General features: G+C 37.1%; 1 protein-coding gene across 8 annotated transcripts in view; it reads left to right on the top strand.

Annotated features, from left to right (window-relative positions):
• Positions 1-25,354, top strand: part of DMD (dystrophin) — a 2,402,664-nt gene that overhangs the window by 813,351 nt on the left and 1,563,959 nt on the right. For all 8 annotated transcript variants that reach the window (XM_025277237.3, XM_045164452.1, XM_045164449.1 and 5 more), the window contains 2 exons: positions 11,108-11,209; positions 11,337-11,444. In XM_025277237.3, the coding sequence (XP_025133022.3) occupies positions 11,108-11,209; positions 11,337-11,444 (210 nt within the window). The remainder of the gene's footprint in view (positions 1-11,107; positions 11,210-11,336; positions 11,445-25,354) is intronic.

The following is a 25,354-nucleotide window of genomic DNA, read 5'->3' as shown; positions in this document are numbered from 1 at the left end:
GTAGGCTTGTTGTTCACACCTTTTTCTCCTAGTGTTCTAAAAGGTTTTGTTATTACTGGGTGTTAATTTAATCAAACTTATTTTTCAGGATAACCTGAGACAATCATATTAGTTTTCTCCTTTGTTCCATTAATACGTAAAATCACATTGCTTTTTTTTTTAATGTGAAAATAGCCTTGCATATATGAGATAAACCAAACATGGAGGCTATGTATAACCCTTTTAATGTTTTGCTAGATTTTTTTTTTTTTTTTTTTGCTAACATTTGACTTAGAGTTTTCCCATTGTGTCCATGAAGGAGTATTGTTCTCCTTTCTTGTGATATGCTCACTAGGGTTAAGTACCTGACTATGGAGAAGGAAATGGCAATCCACTCCAGTATTCATGCCTGGAGAATCCCAGGAACAGAGGAGCCTGTGGGCTGCTGTCCATGGGGTCGCACAGAGTTGGACACGACTGAAGCAACTTAGCAGCAGCAGTGTAGAGTTTTGGGAACTTACCATTTATGCCTGGAATTTTCTTTATGGAGGAAGTTTTAAATGAGAAGTCAGTATATTTAATGCACTTAAGCCTTTCTATTTTTTTTTTTTTATTTTTTAACTTTACAATATTGTATTGGTTTTGCCATATATCGATATGAATCCGCCACAGGTATGCATGTGTTCCCCATCCTGAACCCTCCTCCCTCCTCCCTCCCCGTACCATCCCTCTGGGTAGTCCCAGTGCACCAGCCACAAGCATCCAGTATTGTGCATCAGACCTGGACTGGCAACTCATTTCATATATGATATTATACATATTTCAATGCCATTCTCCCAAATCATCCCACCCTCTCCCTCTCCCCAATGTTCATTGCAGCACTGTTTATAATAGCCAGGACATGGAAGCAACCTAGATGTCCATCAGCAGACGAATGGATAAGAAAGCTGTGGTACATATACACAATGGAGTATTACTCAGCCATTAAAAATAATACATTTGAATCAGTTCTAATGAGGTGGATGAAACTGAAGCCTTTCTATTTTTGATTTATGTTTTTAAAAATAGTTTACCTCCATTTTCCAGATTTTCCCTTGTCAGTTCAAGTTAAGTTTTGTCTTTCTAGGAATTTGTCTATTGCATCTAAAATTACAAATATATTCAGTCCACATGGAATTTAATAATATATTTATCATTGAAATTTAGGAAATGTGATATGAAGCTATGAATTTCTAGCCTTTCTGGAGAAAACAAGTGATTTGATGATCCTGGGTCTGTCTTCCTGCATATTAACCTCAGTAGGAATTGAATAGATCTGCCCACTTTACCATGAGCTCTCCATTTAGCTGCAATCTCCATCTCTCTTCATTCCCTTACACCTAGATTATTTTATACATTTTATTTTATGTACGTCTTAGAACATGTGATTTCTTATAGGTGGAATAAATTGAATGGCAAGAGTTAGAATGTAACATAGAGGGATTTCCAGTCACTTATCTGTAAATAAGGCACATAATGAAAAATGCTCCTGGTTTAAAAATGCAAAAGAAGAGATTTTTTAACTCTTGTACAAAACTAAGTTTTATTTGACTGTAGGTAAAACACAGAAACCTAGTAAAGTTAACATTATGCTGAAATGTTTCAGTGTATTCTCTATTAAAAAGTCTATTGTGCTGTAGATTTATCACCCCTGGAAACAAAAGCTGATTTATTTTTCCATCAACTAAGTTCTAAGTCCTTACCATTGACAAGCATCTCTATAATTCATCATAGTTTTCAGAGCAGTTTCATATTTGTTGACCTAACCCCAGTATTGACCTGGCTAGGAGGGTAGGAGGCAGATACTATTATATCCATTTCACTAGTAGGACAGCTAAACCATGGTGAGATTAAGAGTTTGCTAATGGATATGACCAAGGGGGACAGCAGTTGAAGTGGGATAAGAATTCAGGTTGTCTGTACTTTTGACCTAGTGACATATTGCAAGTTTGTTAGATTCAGAGATTCTGCTAAATGCCTAATACCCATTTTAAGTATTAAAGACTTAGAATTTGAGGTAGAGAATACAGGGAATTTCATGTAACTCTCACTGCTGTGGATCTTTAAAAAAATTCACCACAAATAGCCTTGTTGTTACTTTAAATAACTGGTAGACAGATATTAATATTTAATGAAGAAGAAAGAGAAAAAGGGGGCATTAAGACACTTCTTGGGAGAAAAACCATGTATTGATAATTACAGTGGTGGTATTCAGCTTTGAGACATTCATATACTTTATGAAATGCATGTATTTCTACACCAGACATTAAGTACAAGAGTAAATGTAGGAGGAGGGCAGACTTCAGGACAGTCAGATACTTGGAGGCAAAAACCAATAAAGAACAGTAAAACCTCAAGCTACCAAGGAATGCCTGGAAATGTGATGGATGCTGGAGGGAACACTGTTGTGCTGGAATGCTCCTTAGGATTCCTGTTCTTTATTTCTGGTGTCCCAATTGAATAGACTGGTGGGAGCTGGAGAGTACAGAGTTTATTAAGCTGCCACAGAACATTAAATAATAGCCTGCAAACAATAGCAGCAGCAACAACAATAGGGCCTTCCCAGATTTATTCATTAGCACTTTAGAAACTCAGAAAAATAAATAAAATATAGAATTGATTGCCATAGCACAGAAGAACATGCTTCTTCAAGTTAAAAAATCTCCCTACGCCTTTAGCATGATCACCAAGGCAGAATTTCATTAACGAATCAGACAGTCATATTTACCTTTTCAAAATAAGCCCTTGCAAAGAACACATGTTTTTGATCTAAAAGTGTCAGCATTTTTGATTTTTAAAAAACGTTTTAAACAGATATGGAGCTAAAATATCAAAAATGTTTTTTAAATCAAATTATAACAGCAGGCTCCAAATCCTTGTCAGGTAGGTTAGATAAAATGTTTAGTTAAATCTCATCAAATTCCTGCTAAAATTAAATATGAAAAGACTCAAAAAAAAAAAAAAGATTCAGCATAGTCCTGGTATCCCTGTACGTTCCACTGTGTTATGTAGCACAAATCACAAGGTGTATATTTTTTATGTTGAATGCTCTATCAAGTGAGTGGCATCATGAAAGAGCATGGGCTTGTAGCCAGATGAATCAAAGGTCAAATCCCATATACTCAATCCTTTGACCTCTCTGCCCTTAGATAAGTTATTTAACCCGTCTGAGTGTCAGTTTCCTCATCTATAATCTGCACCATTAAAAGTGACAGGAGTTCCTTGAGTTTGGTTAGGAGTTATTACAGGATCCTTTAAACAGAAGTAAGAATGATATTTTCAAAGAAACCTCCCATAAGTGTTTCCTAATACATCAAAAGATGTTTTTTCACCCTAACCGTATGTTAGACAGTGAAGCTTTAAGACATGCCGTTTTATAATATATGCTTCAGTTAACACTTTCTTTTTAAAAAATATAAAATTGAGAAATGGAGAAGGCAATGGCACCCCACTCCAGTACTCTTGCCTGGAAAATCCCATGGACGGAGGAGCCTGGTAGGCTGCAGTCCATGGGGTCACGAAGAGTCGGACACGACTGAGTGACTTCACTTTCACTTTTCACTTTCATGCATTGGAGAAGGAAATGGCAACCCACTCCAGTGTTCTTGCCTGGAGAATCCCAGGGACAGGGGAGCCTGGTGGGCTGCCATCTATGGGATTGCACAGAGTCGGACTGAAGTGACTTAGCAACTTAGCAACAAAAGTTGAGAAGGGAATCATAGACTTGGCTAAACAGTAGTCACTAATACTCTGGCCATTTCTAACCTCATAATGGGTGCTTTCGTTCTTTCCATAAGTCATTTGATATTATTTCCATTTCACCGTCAGTAAGATGTAAGATGGAGTTGCTAATTGTTTTTAACGGTATAGGTATTTACAAATTAAGAAACAAGACTCAAGAAATAAATTATTTTTCAGAAGGCTCATTACATGTAAAATTCATTTAGCAGAGGAGTATATCCCAGGGTTTGAAACTGGGATAAAAGGAAACGAGTTGCTTGCTGCCTCCCTCTCTTATAAATCTCAGTTGCTGCTGCATTGTGTGGTCCGTGGCACATAATTGTTTCTTCCTTAGTGGACATACACTTGCGGACACTTTATCTCTTAATGCCAATCTTGCTGGGCACAGTTTAGCTTTCACTTTCTTACACTGTCTTCAATAAATTCAAGGGTCAAGGTACTTAAGTTTTACCTCCCAGACTTGTCAAATTTCCTATACTTGCTTTTATCTTTTGATAGCCATTTTTCACTTTTGCTTTGAAAAGCCAACTCAACCAAACAAAGGAATTCAGATGAGAAATGTCCTTGGCATGTATAACAATATGAGATGTGAATTAAATGGGAGGGAAAAATCCTCCCCATTGTGGATCTGAGCCTAGAGGATAATGGAGCTGTGATTTAGCCCACGAAAATGTGTTAGAGTAAGTGAACTGACCTTTTGCTGCTCTTACTGCTGAGACAAAATGAGGACATAAATACAAATTAATTTCTTCTTACCACTTTGTGAGACATTATAATTCATTTTTCATTTATGTGCCTAATGTTTACCTAGCTTACAAAAATATGCATTATTCCTAAAAGCTCAGGGGATTTGTATACTTAAATGGCAACTCAGAGAAAGACTGATTTTTTTTTTCTTAAGAGAGATTTCTAACCCTAATATAGTGATTAAAAAAAAAATTAGCTTCCTGTCAATTCAATTTGATCCAATCTCTTGCACTTGTCTAACAATGAAGTTGCACCCATTTAGGCAGTGATAGGAACCAGCATCTCTGAGTGCTTATAAAAGCTGACTGATAATCCAAAAATTGCTTAGCTCCATCCTTTGTAATTCAAATTAGGGCCAGCATTTCTAAGCAATAAACATATAAATCCATAAATTCAAGCACTATGTACATTTTCTTATAACTGTGAATATGGTATTGTAAAAATCTACCTGTGGGAGAAATATCGATAACCTCAGATATGCAGATGACACCAACCTTATGGCATAAAGCAAAGAAGAACTAAAAAGCCTCTTGATGAAAGTGAAAGAGGAGAGTGAAAAAGATGGCTTAAAATTCAACATTCAGAAAACTAAGATCATGGCATCCAGTCCCATCACTTCATGGCAAGTAGATGGGGAAACAGTGGAAATAGTGACAGATCTTCATTTTGGGGGGCTCCAAAATCACTGCAGATGGTGACTGCAGCCATGAAATTAAAAGACACTTGCTCCTTGGATGACAAGCTATGACCAACCTACACAGCATATTAAAAAGCAGAGACATTACTTTGCCAACAAAGGTCCCATCTAGTCAAAGCTATGGTTTTTCCAGTAGTCATGTACTGATGTGAGAGTTGGACTATAAAGAAAGCTAAGCGCCAAAGAATTGATGCTTTTAAACTGTTGTTGTGGAGACGACTCTTGAGAGTCCCTTGGACTGCAAAGAGACCCAACCAGTCCATCCTAAAGGAAATCAGTCCTGAATATTCATTGAAAGGACTGATGCTGAAGCTGAAGCTACAATAGTTTGGCCACCTGATGCGAAGAACTGACTCGTTTGAAAAGACCCTGATGCTGGGAAAGCTTGAAGGCAGGAGGAGAAAGGGACAATAGACGATGAGATGGTTGGATGGCGTCACTGACTCGATGGACATGCGTTTGAGTAAGCTCCTGGAGTTGGTGATGGACAGGGAAGCCTGACATCCTGCAGTCCATGAGGTCAGAAAGAGTCAAACACAACTGAGTGACTGAACTGAACTGAACTGAAACTGTGAGCACACATGTAACCATGATTTCTAATTCACTTAACTAATCACTGAGATCAGTAAAAACACTGTGCCTGCTTTGTAACAGAAGTGACTTGGATTCAGTTCATTGAGACTGTTCTGAGAGTAATATTTAAGCAGTAGAATGTGTTGCTGAAGGATGCGTATGCTCTCGTGTTGGAAATTTTTTAAAAAAGAATATACTGCAGTTCTAAACATCTACTTGTAAAGATGTAATAAGTACTTTTTTAGAATGAGTAAAATACTTCACCCTTGGTGGTTCTTAGAAGGCTTCATAGAAACACTACAATCAAGCAAAATATAAATACCCACCAACACTTATATAACTCAGTTCAAGTTAAAACTGTTTTTCAGTACATGATCTTGTTTAATACTTGAAGCAGTTCTTTAAGTTGTTGGTATGATTATTTTCTTTGAGAGACATATTATTTAGCCATAAATTTGTTGAAAAAGTCACTTGATTTTATTGAGTAGGGGAAGATAAAGAATTGCTCCTATTATTACAAGAAATTATGGATTTAAGATGTTTCCATAATTTGAAAGAGAGTCAGTGGTAAGGAATCCGCCTGCCAATGCAGGAAATATGCATTTGATCCCTGGGCCAGAAAGATCCCCTGGAGAAGGAAATAATAGCAACCCACTCCACTATTCTTGCCTGGGAAATCCCATGGACATAGGAGCCAGGTGGGCTACGATCCATAGGACCACAATAGAATCTGATGTGCTGCTGCTGCTGCTGCTGCTAAGTTGCTTCAGTCGTGTCCGACTCTGTGCGACCCCATGGATTGCAGCCTACCAGGCTTCTCTGTCCATGGGATTCTCCAGGCAAGAACATTGGAGTGGGCTGCCATTTCCTTCTCCAATGCATGAAAGTGGAAAGTGAAAGTGAAGTCACTCAGTCGTGTCCGACTCTTCGTGACCCCATGGACTGCAGCCTACCAGGCTCCTCCATCCATGGGATTTTCTGGGCAACAGTACAGGAGTGGGGTGCCATCGCCTTCTCCCAGAATCTGATGTGACTTAGCAACTAAACAACAACACACATTGGTAATCCAAGCAGTTGATTGACTTAAGACTTGAATCCAAGTGTTTTGACTCTAGATAATTTTATACTCTCCATAAAAATCACAAAATGATAGCATGTTTGTATTTGAGAATTTGTCCCAATGCGTTATTAAAATTCTGCTCTATTTGAACAATTTAAATTCATTTTACACTAGTAACTGAAATGTATTCTCTAAAATGCCCCCACTCTAATATGTGCATCTTATAACTATTTTAATTGTGTGAGACATTTTGCAGTGCCATGGAATCAGCCTCTCTTAAATCTGTCCTATGTAGTTTGTTAGATATGCCATGACAAAATGCCAGAGATCGGATTTCTTAAACAACAGAAATGTGTTTTCGCACAGATCTGGAGTCTAGAAGTCCAAGGTATGGGCAGGTTTGGTTCCTTCTAAGGCCTCTCTCCTTGCCTTGCAAATGGCAGCCTTCTTGCTATGTCCACCCAATGGCCTCTCCTCTGTGCCCATACATCCCTTGTGTCTTTCTAAAGACACTGTTTTATTTCCTCTTTTTGTAAGGGCACTAGTCGGACTGAACTAACCACACTAACATACTCATTTTAACTTAAAAGCCCCATTTAAAGGTCCTGCCTGTCAAGGTCCTGTCTTCTAATACAGTCACATTCTGGGGTAGAGGTCAATAGGGCTTTAACATATGAATTTTAGGCAGACACAGTTCAGTCCATAACATCTTTATTCTGTTCATTTTTGGCACATAGTGTATGTTCAAAAATATTTGTTATTTAAATAAATTAATGATTGGTGAATGAATGAATCAGAGCTTATACTTACTTAACTATAAATTAAATATTGACTGAATATTTCTCAATGGAATTATAAAAGTTATCTATTATGATTATTTGAATACAAAGGAAACTTTTAATGATAATCTTTTTATCCTTTTCTAACTGAAGTATAGTTGACGTATAATATTATATGTTGTATTTGTACAACATAGTGATTCACAATTTTTAAAGATTATACTCCATTTATAGTTAATGTAAAATACTGGTTATATTCCCTGTGTTGTACAATATATCCTTTTAGCTTATTTTAGACCTAATAGTTTGTTGCTACCCCTATATTGCCCTTCCCCTCTCCCTACTGGTAACCACTAATTTATTCTCTGTATCTGTGAATTTGCTTCTTTTTGGTTATATTTACTAGTTTTCTTTTTTTTAAGAGTCCACATATAAGTGATATCATACAGTATTTGTCTTTCTCTTTCTGGCTTATTTCATTTAACATAATGCCTTCCAAGCCCATCTATGTTGTTGCAAATGGCGAAATTTCATTATTCGTCTGTTGATAGAAATAATATTCTTTTTTATTTTATTTTTAAACTTTACAATATTGTATTAGTTTTGCCAAATATCGAAATGAATCTGCCACAGGTATACCTGTGTTCCCCATCCTGAACCCTCCTCCCTCCCCATACCCTCCCTCTGGGTCGTCCCAGTGCACCAGCCCCAAGCATCCAGTATCGTGCGTCGAACCTGGGCTGGCGACTCGTTTCATACATGATATTATACATGTTTCAATGGCATTCTCCCAAATCTCCCCACCCTCTCCCTCTCCCACAGAGTCCATAAGACTGATCTATACATCAGTGTTTCTTTTGCTGTCTCGTAAAAATAAATGACCCAATCAAAAAATGGGCCAAAGAGCTAAATAGACATTTCTCCAAAGAAGACATACAGATGGCTAACAAACACATGAAAAGATGCTCAACATCACTCATTATCAGACAAATGCAAATCAAAACCACTATGAGGTACCATTTCATGCCAGTCAGAATGGCTGCAATCCAAAAGTCTACAAGCAATAAATGCTGGAGAGGGTGTGGAGAAAAGGGAACCCTCTTACACTGTTGGTGGGAATGCAAACTAGTACAGCCACTATGGAGAACAGTGTGGAGATTCCTTAAAAAACTGGAAATAGAAATAATATTCTTAAAATAGTTGTTTTAACTAGGTTGTTTTGACTAGGTTGTATAGAAAAAATATTTACTCTTTTTTTTTAATAATGAAAAAATCTATAGTATAAAGTATATCACAGTATATTTTGCAATTTCTGTAAATTTAATCTTCGGCAATCTAGTATAGAGGTCTTTATGTGAATTTGTTTTATACAATGTCCTACTAAAATAAATAAATTATAAAAGCTCTATAAGATTGCAAACCTAAGATACTACTTCGCTAGACTCTAGCTTTGTGTGTCTTGTAGCACTGGAGAGAAGATAGTATATCTATTTAGACGTCTTAGTTCATTTTCTTTCATTTATGAAGGTGGTGCTACAGTTTGAGTTTCTCTCTTAGCCCTTGACACCCATCTCCACTAGGGTTGGAGCCCTGTAATAAACATCCCACAATTTGACCTTTTCTATCTGCATCATAAAATCTGGCAGATGGTGTAGTTTATGGCTAACAGGCAAGAGTTTCTCTGTTTAAAGCTGCTTTTTTTTTTTTCACAACTAATCCATTACCAGGTATGCTACATGCCATTTTATCTGATATGTCCTTACAAGGTAACTAGGAAGTTTACTAAAATAACTTCTAATATGTTTTTGAGAAAAAAATCCCAAATTTTAATTGTAATAATTAAATAGCTAACGTTGAATACATTGAGTTATATTATACATTTCCTGGGTATCTTGAATCACTGTTTCAGTGTTAAGGCTTCTGTCATAAACTAATGTAATTCAAAAGTGGTTGAGTAGAGAATGAAACTATAAAAAATGCAAAATCACTTATGTTATGCTTGAAAGTAATAACATTTTTATTTGACATTTCTGAAGAAAAACTGAAAACTCACCTGTGACTGAGCTACATCTGAGTTCATGATCATTTTAATATTGTAGAAAAACATTTATTGCTTACTTCTTACCCCTATGTATGAGACTTCCTTTTCTAAAAGGTGGTAGATTAAATACAATAAAAAAGAGTAGGTCTCTGAGTTATTTAGGAATATATGGGTTTTGCCATGATGCTAATTACATTTATATTATTTGAATCATATGTCAAAGTTTTCTAGTTGGATCAATCCAAATGTGTAGTATCAAGTAATGTAGAAATTATGATCAGGCTTATCTTAGATGCTGAGTATATTTGTAAAAAATATGAGTAACATTTTTTCTAGTTCTTATTCTATACAAAATAAGATGCCATATTTTGAGATTCTTCTAGCTCTAGAGTTCTAGTATCTATGGGTAAATAATTTTATTATTTATAAGGAAGTAAAAAAAGTTGAAATTTTAGACTCTGAAGTGCATCCTAATATTGTTGAAATAAATGATACATTTCTTAAAACAGTACCTTTATACAAAAATCATAACAACACACTTTTTCACCTAAAAAATATTTGTGCGTATTTTATATTACATACTAAAATAGCATGTGCATATAGATATTGTTATTGTTGTTTAGTCACTAAGTTGTGTCCAACTCCTTTGTGACCCCATCGACTGTAGCCCACCAAGCTCCTCGGACCATGGGAGTTCCCAGGCAAGAACACTGGACTGGGTTGCCATTTCCTTCTCCAGGGTATTTTCCCAATCCAGGGATTTAATCTGCATCTCCTGCATTAGCAGGTGGATTCTTTACCACTGAGCCACTAGTATTAGTGACAGGCTAAAGACAGGGCAACTCTTACTCAGAAAACTATTACTCTACTGAGTTTTCTCAATAGAACAGTTTAGAGAAATAGTGACTTTAAGTATTTGTAATAATAATCCAGTTAACTTTAAAAATTCACATGTGGATATGATGTTAAGTCAGTACTAATATTCTTCTACAATCAAAATATTAAGCAATTCTAATTATATAATATTGCTTCAGATGAGAGTCTTTTGACATCCTATTTTTTAGCCAGACTTTTATTCTTTTGACATATTTTCAGACCTAAGAAAGATACACATTTTCCGTATTATCAATGACAAATCCTATTTCATTCTACATTTATATTTTACTGTTTATATTTGCTGTGTAGACATTTCAAATAGTGGTGTGATATCTGCCTTATACTTTTTGTAAGTATCTCTACTTTTCCATATAGGGTGCAAGAGTGAAATAATCTAATGACAAATGAAAGGCATGTACTTATAAGCAGAAGCTGACAGATGCTCTTTACAACTCCTAGTATACATAAGATACTCAAAGTTAGATACTTTTACAAATCATTCATGCCATTTTTTAATAAAATGTAGTTAACAGGTAAGCATTTACTGATGTTGTGGTGGGTTTTCTCTTCCCCAGGTACTGGGAGATCGGTGGGCAAACATCTGTAGGTGGACTGAAGATCGCTGGGTTCTTTTACAGGATGTTCTTCTAAAATGGCAACGTTTTACTGAAGAGCAGGTGAGTTACATGGGGGAGACTGTATCAGTGAAAGACGTGGAGAGATGTTAAATGGGTACATAAAAATATATGATGTACTTTAATAATTATTCTTCTTTCTCTTTTGAAATTATTTGATTTCTTTCAGTGCCTTTTTAGTACATGGCTTTCAGATAAAGAAGATGCATTGAACAAGATTCCCACAACTGGCTTTAAGGATCAAAGTGAAATGTTATCAAGTCTTCAAAAACTGGCCGTATGTATTCTTTAGCTATTGATATTATTAAAAAAAAAAGAAGTAGTTTCTACTAACATCCTTCTTTGGTCTTTCTAATGTTTAAATCTTAAGCATAATATTCATTGTTTTTTCTTATATCAGTCTCTTTAATTATATTGTTACTTGTCTTAATTAAAATAGGGAAAGGTGATTGTGGGATAGATTGAAGGCAGGACTAGAAGGGGGCAACAGAGGATGCCATGGTCGGATGGCATCATCGATTCAATGGCCATGAATTTGAGCAAACTCTGGGAGATAGTGAAAGACAGGGAAGCCTGGCATGCTGCAGTCCATGGGGCTGCAAAGAGTCAGACATGACTGAACAACAACAAATAGTATTGCTCTCCTCGCATAGTAGAAAGAGAAACTCTAGTGTCTCTGCCTTTTCTTACAAGGTCATGAATCCCATCATGGGGGCTTCACTGTCATCAGTTCAGTTCAGTCGTTCAGTCGTGTCTGATTCTTTGTGACCCCATGAACTGCAGCACGCCAGGCCTCCCTGTCCATCACCAACTCCCAGAGTCCACCCAAGCCCATGTCCATTGTGTGGGTGATGCCATCCAACCATCTCATCCTCTGTCGTCCCCTTCTCCTCATGCCCCCAATCCCTCCCAGCATTAGGGTCTTTTCAAATGAGTCAGCTCTTCACATGTCATAAATTCTTCACTGTCATAAACTCATCTAAACCTAATTACCTCCCGAAGGCCCAATGTCTTAATACCATGATATTGGGCAGTGTAGAATTTCTATGTATATATATATGTGTATATATATATATATATATATATATATATATATATATATATTTTGTGGGGACACAGTCATTTAGACCATATCATTATAACCCTGGACTCACAAAATGTGTGTCTTTCTCACATACAAAATATATTCATTCCATCTGAACAGACCCAAAATAACTTATATAGTCCCAATATCAACTCTTCAGCATATATTGTAAAGTTCAAAATCTTATCATCTAAATCAAATAAGACTCAAGGTCTGAGGCCGAGCTCTCCAACTATGAACCTGTGAAACCAGACTAGTTATATGCTTCAAAAATACAGTGGCGTGACAGGTATAGGATAGGTATTCCCATTCGAAAAGGGGAATATAGCAAAGGAGGAAGGGGTGACAGGCTACATGTAAGTCTAAAACATAGCAAGAACAATTCTGTAAGTTCGTAATGCTTGAGAATATTCCTCTTTGGACTGATGCTCTGCACTCTAGGGCCTCTGGAGTGGCACCATCACCCCCAGAATTCCACAAAATGGCCTTGCCTCTTGAGCATCACAGTGCACTGCCCGCCCACATGGCTCTCTGCTGCAGTCCCACTCACAGGACTCCCTGTCGTGGTGGCATCCTGCATGCCTGTCCCCCCAAACCTGAGAGGTGGCCCGATCCTTTGAAACCCATGAGGAACTGGCTCTGCCATTTGGGCCTACGGTAGGGGTGGCCGCCCTGATGTCTTTGTATCACCTATATCATTCTTCTCTTTTCTTGATGGGAAGAATGCACGTATTCACAGCCTTCCTTCAATCCTTCTGGTTTTCTTTGTTTCCATTAGTCACAGCTGGCAGTTTCTACTAGTATATTACAGTATCCATGGCTTCATATTCATGTATCCATATGTATACATCTGTACCCTGGCTTCTGATCAGAGAGCTGATTAGGTCTCTGGTTCACATCCACACTAATATCCTCATCAAATAGTAGATCAACCACACCCATTAGTGTTCACGTCTAAACATCCTTTCTCATTTTTTTTTTCCAATGTGGATAGACTGAGAATTTTACAAATCCATAAGTTCCAGTTCCTTTTTGTTAAACAGTTCCGTCTTCAACTGATTTTTCTCTTCTTGCTTTTTTACCTTAAGCATTCAGATGAAACCATGCTGTTCCTTTCACACTTTGCTTAAATATTTCCCAAAGACATCAGATTTCTTAGCTAAATATCCCGTTTCATCATGCACAAGTTCTACCTTCTACAAAATACTAGAAGATCAACACAATTCAGTCAAGTTCTTTGCCACTTTATAACAAGGATCGTCTTCTCTCCCTTGGCCAATATGTTCCTTACTTTGTCTGAGACCCCAAAAGAATGGCCTTTATCATCCATATTTATACCAACATGCTGTTCACGATTATTTATGTATTCTCTAAAAAGATGGAAACTTTCTTTCCAGCTCTCCTTTTTTCTCCCTGAGTCCTCACCAGAGTTGCCCTTCCAAGTTATCTTCATGGCAATCTTGACTTTTTCGAGCATGTGCCTCAAAACTCTTTCACCCTCTACCCATGACCCAGTTCAAAGCTGTTTTTGCATTTTTCGGTATTTGTTACAAGAGACACCAGTTCTTGCTCCCAATTCCTATCTTAGTCTGCTTGTGCTGCTGTAATAAAATGCCACAGATTGGTGACTTTAACAGTAGATATTTATTTCTTATAGTTCTAGCAACAGGGCAGCACAATATCAAGGTGCTGGAAGATTTGGTTCTTGGTGAGGGCCCTCTTCCTGGTGATACAGAGGGAGCTCTGGTATCCCTTCTTTTTTGTATGAGGGCACTAATCACAGGAGATATAAGAGGCTCAGGATCGATTCCTGGGTTGGGAAGATCCCATGGAAGAGAGCCTGGCAACCCACTCCGGCATTCCTGCCTGGAGAATCCCATGGACATAGAAGCCTGGTGGACCACAGTCTATAGCGTCACAAAGAGTCAGACACAACTAAAGTGACTTAGCACACAAGCAGAATCCTAGCATGGGGGCCCTACTGTCATGACCTCATCTAAGCATCATTACCTCCCCAAAGCTCCACCTCCTAATATGATAACATTGGAAGGTTAGGCCTTCAAAATATGAATTTTGGAAGGACATAAATATTAATTTTATAATATGTAGGTAAAGTTTGAACTTTGTTTTTTGAAACAGAATTGTACTCTTTGAAAAAGTGTAACATACCTAGAATAAGATTACAGTAAAAATTTAAAATGTAACACTGAAAAGTACCTGTGAATTTTCTGTAAAATTATAAACAGTATATTTCTAGAATAAGCTTATGTTTCATAAATCTAATAAGTCTAAAATAAACTTAATTAGATTCTCTGAGAAATACAAGAGTAGCACAAGAAATGATTATCCTCACATAGAAGGGGCTTATATCATGTTTTGGAAAATAAGAAAAACATTAAAGCAGACAAAATGGCATTGATTATAGCACCCATTTTTTTTTAATTGGAAGCTAATTACTTTAGAATATTGTGGTGGTCTTTGCCATACATTCACATGAATCAGCCATGGGTGAACATGTGTTCCCCATCCTGAAACCCCCTCCTACCTCCCTCCCCATCCCATCCCTCAGGGTCATTGCGGTGCACCAGGCCTGAGCACCCTGTCTCATGCATCGAACCTGAACTGGCAATCTATTTCACATATGGTAATATACATGTTTCGATGCTATTCTCTCAAGTCATCCCACCCTCGCCTTCTCCCACAGAGTCCTAAAGTCTGTTCTTTACATCTGTGTCTCTTGCTGTCTCACATATAGGGTCATTGTTACCATCTTTCTAAATTCTATATATATGCATTAATATACTCTATTGGTGTTTTTCTTTTTGACTTACTTTGCTTTGTATAATAGGCTCCAGTTTCTTCCACCTCATTAGAACTGATTCAAATGCATTCTTTTTAATAGCTGAGTAATATTCCATTGTGTATATGTACCACAACTTTCTTATCCATTTGTCTGCTGATGGACATTTAGGTTGCTTCCATGTCCTGGCTATTATAAACAGTGCTGCGATGAACATTGGGGTACACGTGTCTCTTTCAATTCTGGTATCCTTGGTGTGTATGCCCAGCAGTGGGATTGCTGGGTTGTATGGCAGTTCTATTTCCAATTTTTTAAGGAATCTCCACACTGTTCTCCATAGTGGCTGTACTAGTTTGCATTCCCATCAACGGTTTAAGAGGGTTCCTTTTTCTCCGCACATTCTCCAGCATTTATTGTTTGTAGACTTTTGGATAGCAGCCATTCTGACCCGTGTGAGATGGTACCTCATTGTTGTTTTGATTTGCATTTCTCTGGTAATGAGTGAGGTTGAGCATCTTTTCATGTGTTTGTTAGCCATCTGTATGTCTTCTTTGGAAAAATGTCTGTGTAGTTCTTTGGCCCATTTTTTGATTGGGTCACTTATTTTTCTGGAATTGAGCTGCAGGAGTTGCTTGTATATTATTGAGATTAATTCTCTGTCAGTTGCTTCATTTACTATTATTTTCTCCCATTCTGAAGGCTGTCTTTTCACCTTGCTTATAGTTGCCTTTGTTGTGCAAAAGCTTTTAAGTTTAATTAGGTCCCATTTGTTTATTTTTGCTTTTATTTCCATTACTCTGGGAGGTGGGTCATGAGGATCCTGCTATGATTTATGTCAGAGAGTGTTTTGCCTATATTTTCCTCTAGGAGTTTTATAATTTCTGATCTTACATTTAGATCTTTAAACCATTTTGAGCTTATTTTTGTGTATGGTGTTAGAAAGTGTTCTAGTTACCTTCTTTTACAGGTGGTTGACCAGTTTTCCCGGAACCACTTGTTAAATAGATTATCTTTTATCCATTGTATATTCTTGCCTCTTTGTCAAAGATAAGGTGTCCATAGGTGCGTGGATTTATCTCTGGGCTTTCTGTTTTGTTCCATTGATCTATATTTCTGTCTTTGTGCCAGTACCATACTGTCTTGATGACTGTGGCTTTATAGTAGAGCCTGAAGTCAGGCAGGTTGATTCCTCCAGTTCCATTCTTCTTTCTCAAGATTGCTTTGGCTATTCAAGGTTTTCTGTGTTTCCATACAAATTGTGAAATTGTCTAGCTCTGTGAAAAATACCATTGATAGCTTGATAGGGATTGCATTGAATCTATAGATTGCTTTGGGTAGTATACTCATTTTCACTATATTGCTTCTTCCAATCCATGAACATGATATATTTCTCCATCTATTAGTGTCCTCTTTGATTTCTTTCACCAGTGTTTTATAGTTTTATATAAATAGGTCTTTTGTTTCTTTAGGTAGATATATTCCTAAGTATTTTATTCTTTTCATTGCAATGGTGAATGGGATTGTTTCCTTAATTTCTCTTTCTATTTTCTCATTGTTAGTGTATAGGAATGCAAGGGATTTCTGTGTGTTGATTTTATTTCCCACAACTTTACTATATTAATTGATTAGTTCTAGTAATTTTCTGGTGGAGTCTTTAGGGTTTTGTATGTAGAGGGTCATGTTATCTGCAAACAGTGAGAGTTTTACTTCTTCTTTTCCAATTTGGATTCCTTTTATTACTTTTTCTGCTCTGATTGCTGTGACCAAAACTTCCAAAATTATGTTGAATAGTAGTAGTTAGAGTGGGCACCCTTGTCTGTTCCTGACTTTAGGGGAAATGCTTTCAATTTTTCACCTTTGAGAATAATGTTTCCTATAGTTTTATCATATATGGCTTTTATTATGTTGAGCTATGTTCCTTCTATGCCTGCTTTCTGGAGGCTTTTTATCATAAATGGATGTTGAATTTTGTCAAAGGCTTTATCTGCATTTATTGAGATGATTGTATAGTTTTTATCTTTCAATTTGTTAATGTGGTATACCACATTGACTGATTTGTGAATATTGAAGAATCCTTGCATCTCTGAGATAATGCCCACTTGGTCATGTTGTATGATCTTTTTAATATGTTGTTGGATTCTGTTTGCTAGAATTGTGTTAAGGATTTTTTCATCTATGTTCACCAGTGATATTGGCCTGTAGTTTACTTTTTTATGTGGCATCTTTGTCTGGTTTTGGTATTAGGGTGATATTGGCCTCATAGAATGAGTTTGGCAGTTTACCTTCCTCTGCAGTTTTCTGGAAGAGTTTGAGTAGGATAGGTGTTAGCTCTTCTCTCAATTTTTGGTAGAATTCAACCGTGAAGCCATCTGGTCCTGGGCTTTTGTGTGTTGGAAGATTTCTGATTACAGTTTTGATTTCTGTGCTTGTGATGGGTCTGTTAAGATTTTCTATTTCTTCCTGGTTTGGTTTCGGAAAGTTATACTTTTCTAAGAATTTGTCTATTTCTTCCAAGTTGTCCATTTTATTGGCATATAGTTGCTGATAGTAGTCTCTTATGATCCTTTGTATTTCTGTGTTGTCTATTGTAATTTCTCCATTTTAATTTCTAATTTTGTTGATTTATTTCTTCTCCCTATGTTTCTTGATGAGTCTGGCTAATGGTTTGTCTATTTTATTTATCTTCTCAAAGAACCAGCTTTTAGCTTTGTTGATTTTGGCTATGGTCTCCTTTGTTTCTTTTTCATTAACTTCTGCCCTAATTTTTATGATTTCTTTCCTTCTACTAACCCTGGGGTGCTTCATTTCTTCTTTTTCTAGTTGCTTTAGGTATAGAGTTAGGTTATTTATTTGATTTTTCTCCTGTTTCCTGAGGTAGGCTTCTATAGTTATGAACCTTCCCCTTAGCACTGCTTTTACTGATTCCCGTAGGTTTTGGATTGTTGTGTTTTCATTTTCATTCATATCTATGCATATTTTGATTTCTTTTGTGATTTGTTGGTTATTCAGAAATGTGTTGTTAGCGTCCATATGTTTGTATTTTTAATAGTTTTTTTCCTGTAATTGACATCTAATCTTACTGCATTGTGATCAGAAAAGATGCTTGAGATGATTTCAATTTTTTTGAATTTACCAAGTCTAGATTTATGGCCCAGGATGTTATATATCCTGGAGAAGGTTCTGTGTGCACTTGAGAAGAAGGTGAAATTCATTGTTTTAGGGTGAAATATAGATATCGATTAGGTCTAACTGGTCCATTGTATCATTTAAAGTTTGTATTTCCTTGCTAATTTTCTGTTTAGTTCATCTATCCATAGGTGTGAGTGGAGTATTAACATCTCTCACTATTATTGTGTTACTGTTAATTTCCTCTTTCATATTTGTTAGCATTTGCTTTACATATTGTTGTGCTCCTATGTTGGGTGCATATATATTTATAATTGTTATATCTTCTTCTTGGATTGATCCTTTGATCATTATGTAGTGTCCTTCTTTGTCTCTTTTCATGGCCTTTATTTCAAAGTCTATTTTATCTGATATGAGTATTGTTACTCCTGCTTTCTTTTGGTCTCCATTTGCATGAAATATCTTTTTCCAGCCCTTCACTTTCAGTTTGTGTGTGTCCCTAGGTTTGAGGTGAGTCTCTTGTAGACAGCGTATATAGGGGTCTTGTTTTTGTATCCATTCAGCCAGTCTTTGTCTTTTGGTTGGGGCATTCAACCTATTTACATTTAAGGTAACATTTATAAGTATGATCCCATTGCCATTTACTTTGTTGTTTTGGGTTCAAGTTTATACACCTTTTCTGTGTTTCCTGTCTAGAGACAATCTTTAGCATTTGCTGAAAAGCTGGTTTGGTGGTTCTGAATTCTCTGAGGTTTTGCTTGTCTGTAAAGCTTTTGATTTCTCCTTCATATTTGAATGAGATCCTTGCTGGGTACAGTAATCTGGGCTGTAGCTTTTTCTCTTTCATCACTCTAAGTATGTGCTGCCATTCCCTTCTGGCTTGAAATTGAAAGATCAGCTGTTATCCTTATGGGAATCCCTTTGTGATTTATATGTTGTTTTTCCCTTGCTGCTTTTAATATTTGTTCTTTGTGTTTGATCTTTGTTATTTTGATTAATATGTGTCTTGGGGTGTTTGCCTTGGGTTTATCCTATTTGGGACTCTCTGGGTTTCTTGGACTTAGGTGGCTATTTCCTTCCCCATTTTAGGGAAGTTTTCAACTATTACCTCCTCAAGTATTTTCTCATGGTCTTTCTTTTTGTCTTCTTCGTCTGGGACTCCTATATTCGAATGTTGGGGCATTTAATATTGTCTCAGAGGTCTCGGAAGTTGTCCTCATTTCTTTTAATTATTTTTTCCTCTCTGCTTCATTTATTTCCATCATTCTATCTTCTACCTCACTTATCCTATCTTCTGCCTCAGTTATTCTACTGCCGGTTCCCTCCAGAGTGCTTTTGATCTTAGTTATTGCATTATTCATTATTGATTGACTCTTTTTTATTTCTTCTAGGTCCTTGTTAAATTTTCTTGCATCTTCTCAATCCTTGTCTCTAAATTATTTATCTGTAACTCCATTTTGTTTTCAAGATTTTGGATCATTTTTACTATCATTTTCCTGAGTTCTTTTTCAGGTAGACTCCCTATCTCCTCCTCTTTGGTTTGGTTTGGTGGGCTTTTATCATGTTCCTTTACCTGCTGAATATTTCTCTGCCTTTTCATCTTGTTTAGGTTGCTGTGTTTGGGATGGCCTTTCTTTATGCTGGAAGTTTGTGGTTCCTGTTTATTGTGGAGGTTCCTCCCTGTGGGTGGGGTTGGACAAGTGGCTTGTCAAGGCTTCCTGGTTAGGGAATCTTGCCTCAATGTTCTGGTGGGTGGAGCTGCATCTCTTCTTTCTGGAGTACAGAGAAATGTTCAATAGTGAATTTTTTGGTGTCTATGGGTTTGGTGTGTCTTTTGGCTGCCTGTATTTTTGTGCTCAGGGTTATGTTCCTGTGTTGTTGGAGAATTAGCTTGGTATGTCTTTCTCTGAAACTTGTTGGCTCTTGGGTGGAGCTTGGTTTCAGTGTAGGTATGGAGGCTTTTGGATGATCTCTTGTCGATTAATATTCCCTGGAGTCAGAAGTTTTCTGGTGTTCTCAAGTTTGGGATTTAAGCCTCCTACCTCTGGCTTTCAGTCTTATTCTTACAGTAGCCTCAAGACTTCTCCATCCTTACAGCACCACTGATAAAACATCTAGGTTAATGGAGAGCAAATTCTCCACAGTGAGGGACACCCAGAGAGGTTCACAGAGTTACATGGAGAAGAGAAGAGGGAGGAGGGAGATAGAGGTAACCAGGAGGAGAAGAGGGGGAATCAAAAGAGGCGAGAGCAATCTAGCCAGAAATCAATTCCCTACTTACTTTCCACAGTCTTGAACACTCAGAGAGGTTCACAGAGTTCCATAGCGAAGAGAAGAGGGAAGAAGGAGATAGCAGTGACCAGGAGGAGAGGACGGGGAGTAAAAACGAGAGAGACCAATCTAGGCAGTGATCAGTTCCCTAAGTGTTCTCCACAGCCTGGAACACCCAAAGAGATTTACTAAGTAGAGAAGAGAAGTGGGAGGGAGGAGATAGAGGTAACCTGGTGGAGAAAAAGGAGAGTCAAAAGGGGAGAGAACAATCAAGCCAGTAATCACACTCCTAAGTAAAAATGGGTATTGAAGATTGGATTCTTAAAGGTACAAAATTGATAACAAATACCAAAAAGCAAAGGTTAAAAATCTAGAGTAGAGGTTAGACTCTCAAAAATACACTATTAAAAACACAAAAGAAAATTACAAACATTATAAAAAATATGAAATTTGTTTTAAAAATAGGGTCTTTCTTTTACAAGGTAATAGGTTTTAAAAAGGAAAATTAAAGGAGTAATAACTTAAAAATTAAAAAAAAATTAGAAAATGATAATAGTAAAATATATCTAGGAATTTCTCTGGAGCTGTTGAGGGCAGTGTGGGGTCAGTTCAGTTTCAGATAGTTCCTTGTTCCAGCTTATACTTCTTCTCAAGGTCTATAGGTCCCCTCCAGTGTAGTCAATGCTAACTACAGTGTTTTAATCTGTTGCACCTGTCACTTCCAAAGCAGTTCCCTCTTCTTTATCTTGGCTCCCTCTGTTTGCAAGTCTCTTTTGTATCTAACTTCCGCCCTGACACAGGGGGTTGAAAGTGGTCATTTATTTAGGCTCACTTGTTCAATTGTGCTGCAGGGAGGGAGGAACACTGCAATCAAATATCACTGGCATGTGAGGGGAGTGCTCGCAGTGACTGGCCATACTGGGTTTGCCCCCACTCACAGCATGTGTGCTTTTCCAGTCTACACTGCTCAAGCTCCAGGTTGCTCTGCAGGGGAACTGTCTAAAGCAGGCCCTGGGTTGCGTTCACTTCCCAGGTGTAAGCCACTCAGGTTCTTGGGTACTCTACAGAGTCGCGGACTCAGTTGGGCCTTCGTTTTGTGCCCTTCCCAGTTCCGAGCAGCTCAGGTGACCAGGTGCTTGGTGAGCACACTCTCCCCAGGTGGGGCAGTGATTATAGCACCCATATGTTTTGAGGGATTAACAAACTGGCAATAAGGGGACATCAGGGTTCATTGAGACATTTCGGTTTGAGTTGAACTGTATGGAATTAAAAAAAATCTACAAAGCTTCTCTTCAACTGTGAATTTTATTGTTTTCCAGTAAGGGAGAGGCCAATCCAATATTTATTAAGAGCTTGATTTTTCAAGTAAAGTATTGCATAATTAGGATTTCTTTTCTATTTTTGATCAATTCTACTAAATGCTAATGTGATGTTAACTGTGATATAAAACAATGGTCTATTGTAAATAATGTTTCATAACTTGACCTAAATCTATTTCTGTCTCTATTGATATATATTATACATCATAATAATTAAATAATTTATTTGAACTAATCTTAAATAAATTTCCTCAGTTAAATTTGTACCATATTACCAAATATTTATTTGTATCGTACATTTTTGGCTCCATAGTGACTAATTTTCTATAAGCTTTTAATTTAAAATGGATTCACATATTTATTACTTGTTATTACAAACTAGCTTCTCATTGATATAAATCAATCCTCAGAGAATGTGTTTTTTGAGTGATATCATTACTAAAGACAGACTTCAGAAAAGTAATCTATGTATCAAACAGTGTAAAAATATCAGTCATACATTTGTAATTTTGTTCTGAAACTAATGGGGAGCGATTGGGAGCTGAATAACAATCATATTTGCATTTCCAGAGCACTCTTTGGTAGTAAGACTTTTCATAGTAAAGAGGCCAATTAGAACTGAACTAAGTAGCACTGGGCATGGAAACAAGGAGACAGACAAGATTATTTCAGAAGAGGAAATTGAGGCCCAGAAGAAAACACATGGCATGCATAAAGTAATAGAAGATTAGTAGCAGAGTTAAAGTGAACACCAAGATATCCAGACTCTGGTCCAAGACTTTTAAGCTGTTTCAGAACTCATCACATTCGATTCTTTGACAGAAAAATAACTGCAGTTGAAAATTTTTGTTTTGAATAATCATGTGCCTCGATGTTGACATTTTTATATAAAAAGACATTGCTAGCTCCAGGGCCATGAAAATGCTCTCTTAGTGAAGTCTCAATAATTTTCCAATATGATTAAAATTCAAATTATGTCACCTTACTTGTGAACAAAGTGAAAATATGTTTTGTATAAGTCTTACCATTTGATAGTTTAAGCCAATTAACAAAACCTGACAGCTGGTCTAGAATTTGAGGTAAAATTCCCCTGCTGACTCAGGCAGTGAGTAAGAATTTAATGTTCATTAAAATATGTCACAATCTGAGACCCAAAACAGGTACCATCTGTCACCAGTTGCTACTACATACCTAGGTATAGATACAGTGTGCTAAATCTCTCTTTTATTTACAATCAATGTAATTTGTTTTGAAATATTACCACTAATAACCCATGGGATTTTCTCCTACTTTTCATGTGAGGTGAGAGAAGAGGAGTCAAGTATTTGATTTCCTCCTGATACGTTTTTTTATCCAAATCATGTTGTTCTATCATCCAAATTGAGTTTTTATTTGGCATAAAGAATAAAAAGCAAAGGAAAAAAAGAAACTGAGGTGAATTCTGAGACTGGAAGAATCAAGTAGGCTCTCATGGGAAGGCCCAAATTAACAAGAAACAGGCTCCTGTGGAAAAGTACTGTTGCTGTGTCAAGTACTGTCATTTGCCAGCAAAGGACAACTCTGTGAAGGTTGATGATCCAAGAGAGTGTGGTGTGCAGGGACTACAGGAATGCTGTGGGCTTAGGTCACTATCAAGTGTCTGCAAGATAAGATGGCAGGGACAGACTACTTATGGGAGCTTGGCAAATCCCTGTGAACAGTGCTATTTCAGCAGGACTTGCTAACTTGACCTCAGCTTCAGTGATCACCCTCAAAGAAATCCTCCATATAGCATCAGTGGTTCTCATGGTGTGGTCCCTAGACTAGCAGCATTACCCAGGAACTCCTTAGAAAGGCAAATCTTTAGGCCCCATCCCAGGCCTGTTGCTAAGTCGGTCCAGTCGTGTCCGACTCTGTGCGACCCCATAGACGGCAGCCCACCAGGCTCCCCCGTCCCTGGGATTCTCCAGGCAAAAACACTGATTCATAAACTCTGGAGGCATACGGCCGAGAAGTCTTCCAGTTCACAAGCCTTCCTGGTGATTCTTATGCTTCCTTAAGATGAGAAACCCCCACAGTGGATCAATCTACTTAAGTACAACAACAGGTGATTAGAAAGAATTGGATTACTCTGTCTTGTTGTTGTTTAGTCGCTTCAGTTGTGTCTGACTCTTTGCAACTCCATGGACTGTAGCCCACCAGGCTCTTTGGGCCATGGAATTCTCCAGACAAGAATAAGGGAGTGGGTTGCCACTTCCTTTTCCAGGGGATCTTCCCGATCCAGTGATTGAACCCATGTCTCCTGCATTGGCAGGCAGATTCTTTACCACTGAGCCACCAGAATACTTCTTACATATAGATAACTACTCATAAAATAGGTACAAGATTCAGTTTTGCTGGTTTATGAGAAATTATCTTGGCATTGATCTCTGAAGTGTCCGTCTGATGAGAATAAGGTGATGACTTTGTGGGCTTTTTGCAAGCATACATTCTCTTTTCACTTCAAATCATCTAACCTTGACCATATAGAGCATGTTTATCTTGTCTTCTTGAGCAGCTTATCTATTGCCTGCCTGTTTCTACTGCTGTCCAATCTGATTTATTGGCTGTTCTTTCCTGTTTACCTTGGAGATTTGTCCAGGTACCTCGCTTCTATGAAAATAAATCATATTTCTTCTTTCAAAAGCCTAGCTGATCTCTGCCTTGTACACATTTTCTAGAGCTGCTTTTTGCCTTCTGAATTTTCTAGAACTCTAGTTCTCTGGCACTCAAAGATCTATAATCAATTCTTAGGATGCAGAAATATGTCCTTTTAATACACTAAAATTGAGTAACAACTAAATTGTAGTTATTTAATACACACAAAATCCAAGCTTAGAATAATTTCTGTCTAAGGATAGATGGGAGAAGGTAATTCATTACTATGATGCATTGTATCTGGCACCACCATGGATTTCCTGTTTTTTTCTTGTTAGTTATGGTGTGAGAGTACTTCAGGAACTTGATGAGATGAAGAAAGACTGGGAGAGAGATTGGTTCAGAGCCAACGGAGGAAACACACTGAGGCAGAACTACTGTCCTGCTATCACCATTTGACAAACTAGATCTAGAATTTACCAGATAGAAGCCTTGGCTAGTACAGTGTTTTTGTCATACAGATTTGGGTAAAAATATTATTGATTTGATAATTGCACAATTTATAATAATGCTGTTTTAACTTTACCTTGAGTTATTATTCCTAATTATATTCTTTAATGGGAAATTTCCCCTTTATTTTTGTAATGTTCACTAAGTGCTTCTTCTTTGGTTGATTGTTAACACAGGAGGCTCCATGTCATTTGCCACTATATCTCTTTGTGTATCCAACTACTTTTATAGATCATCTAAGAAAACCTTTTAGGTAACAGGAGACTACTCATAAATCTCCAATGTAAATTGTTTTCTCTTCTTCAAATTCAGCTTGTATATTTTGGTCTATTGCATTCTTTCAGGCTTAGGAAAAATAGTGAAAAGACAATTATTGAGGAGAAACTAGAAATGCATTTCAAAACATGCTTTTATTCTCTAAAAATGGCTCGCAGTAAGACTGCAATTTAAAGAACACCAGG

The sequence above is a fragment of the Bubalus bubalis genome, chromosome X (assembly GCF_019923935.1).
Source record: "Bubalus bubalis isolate 160015118507 breed Murrah chromosome X, NDDB_SH_1, whole genome shotgun sequence".
NCBI lineage: Eukaryota > Metazoa > Chordata > Mammalia > Artiodactyla > Bovidae > Bubalus > Bubalus bubalis.
The sequence above is the reverse complement of the archived record's forward strand: the minus strand, read 5'-3'. Positions and strand labels throughout refer to the sequence as shown.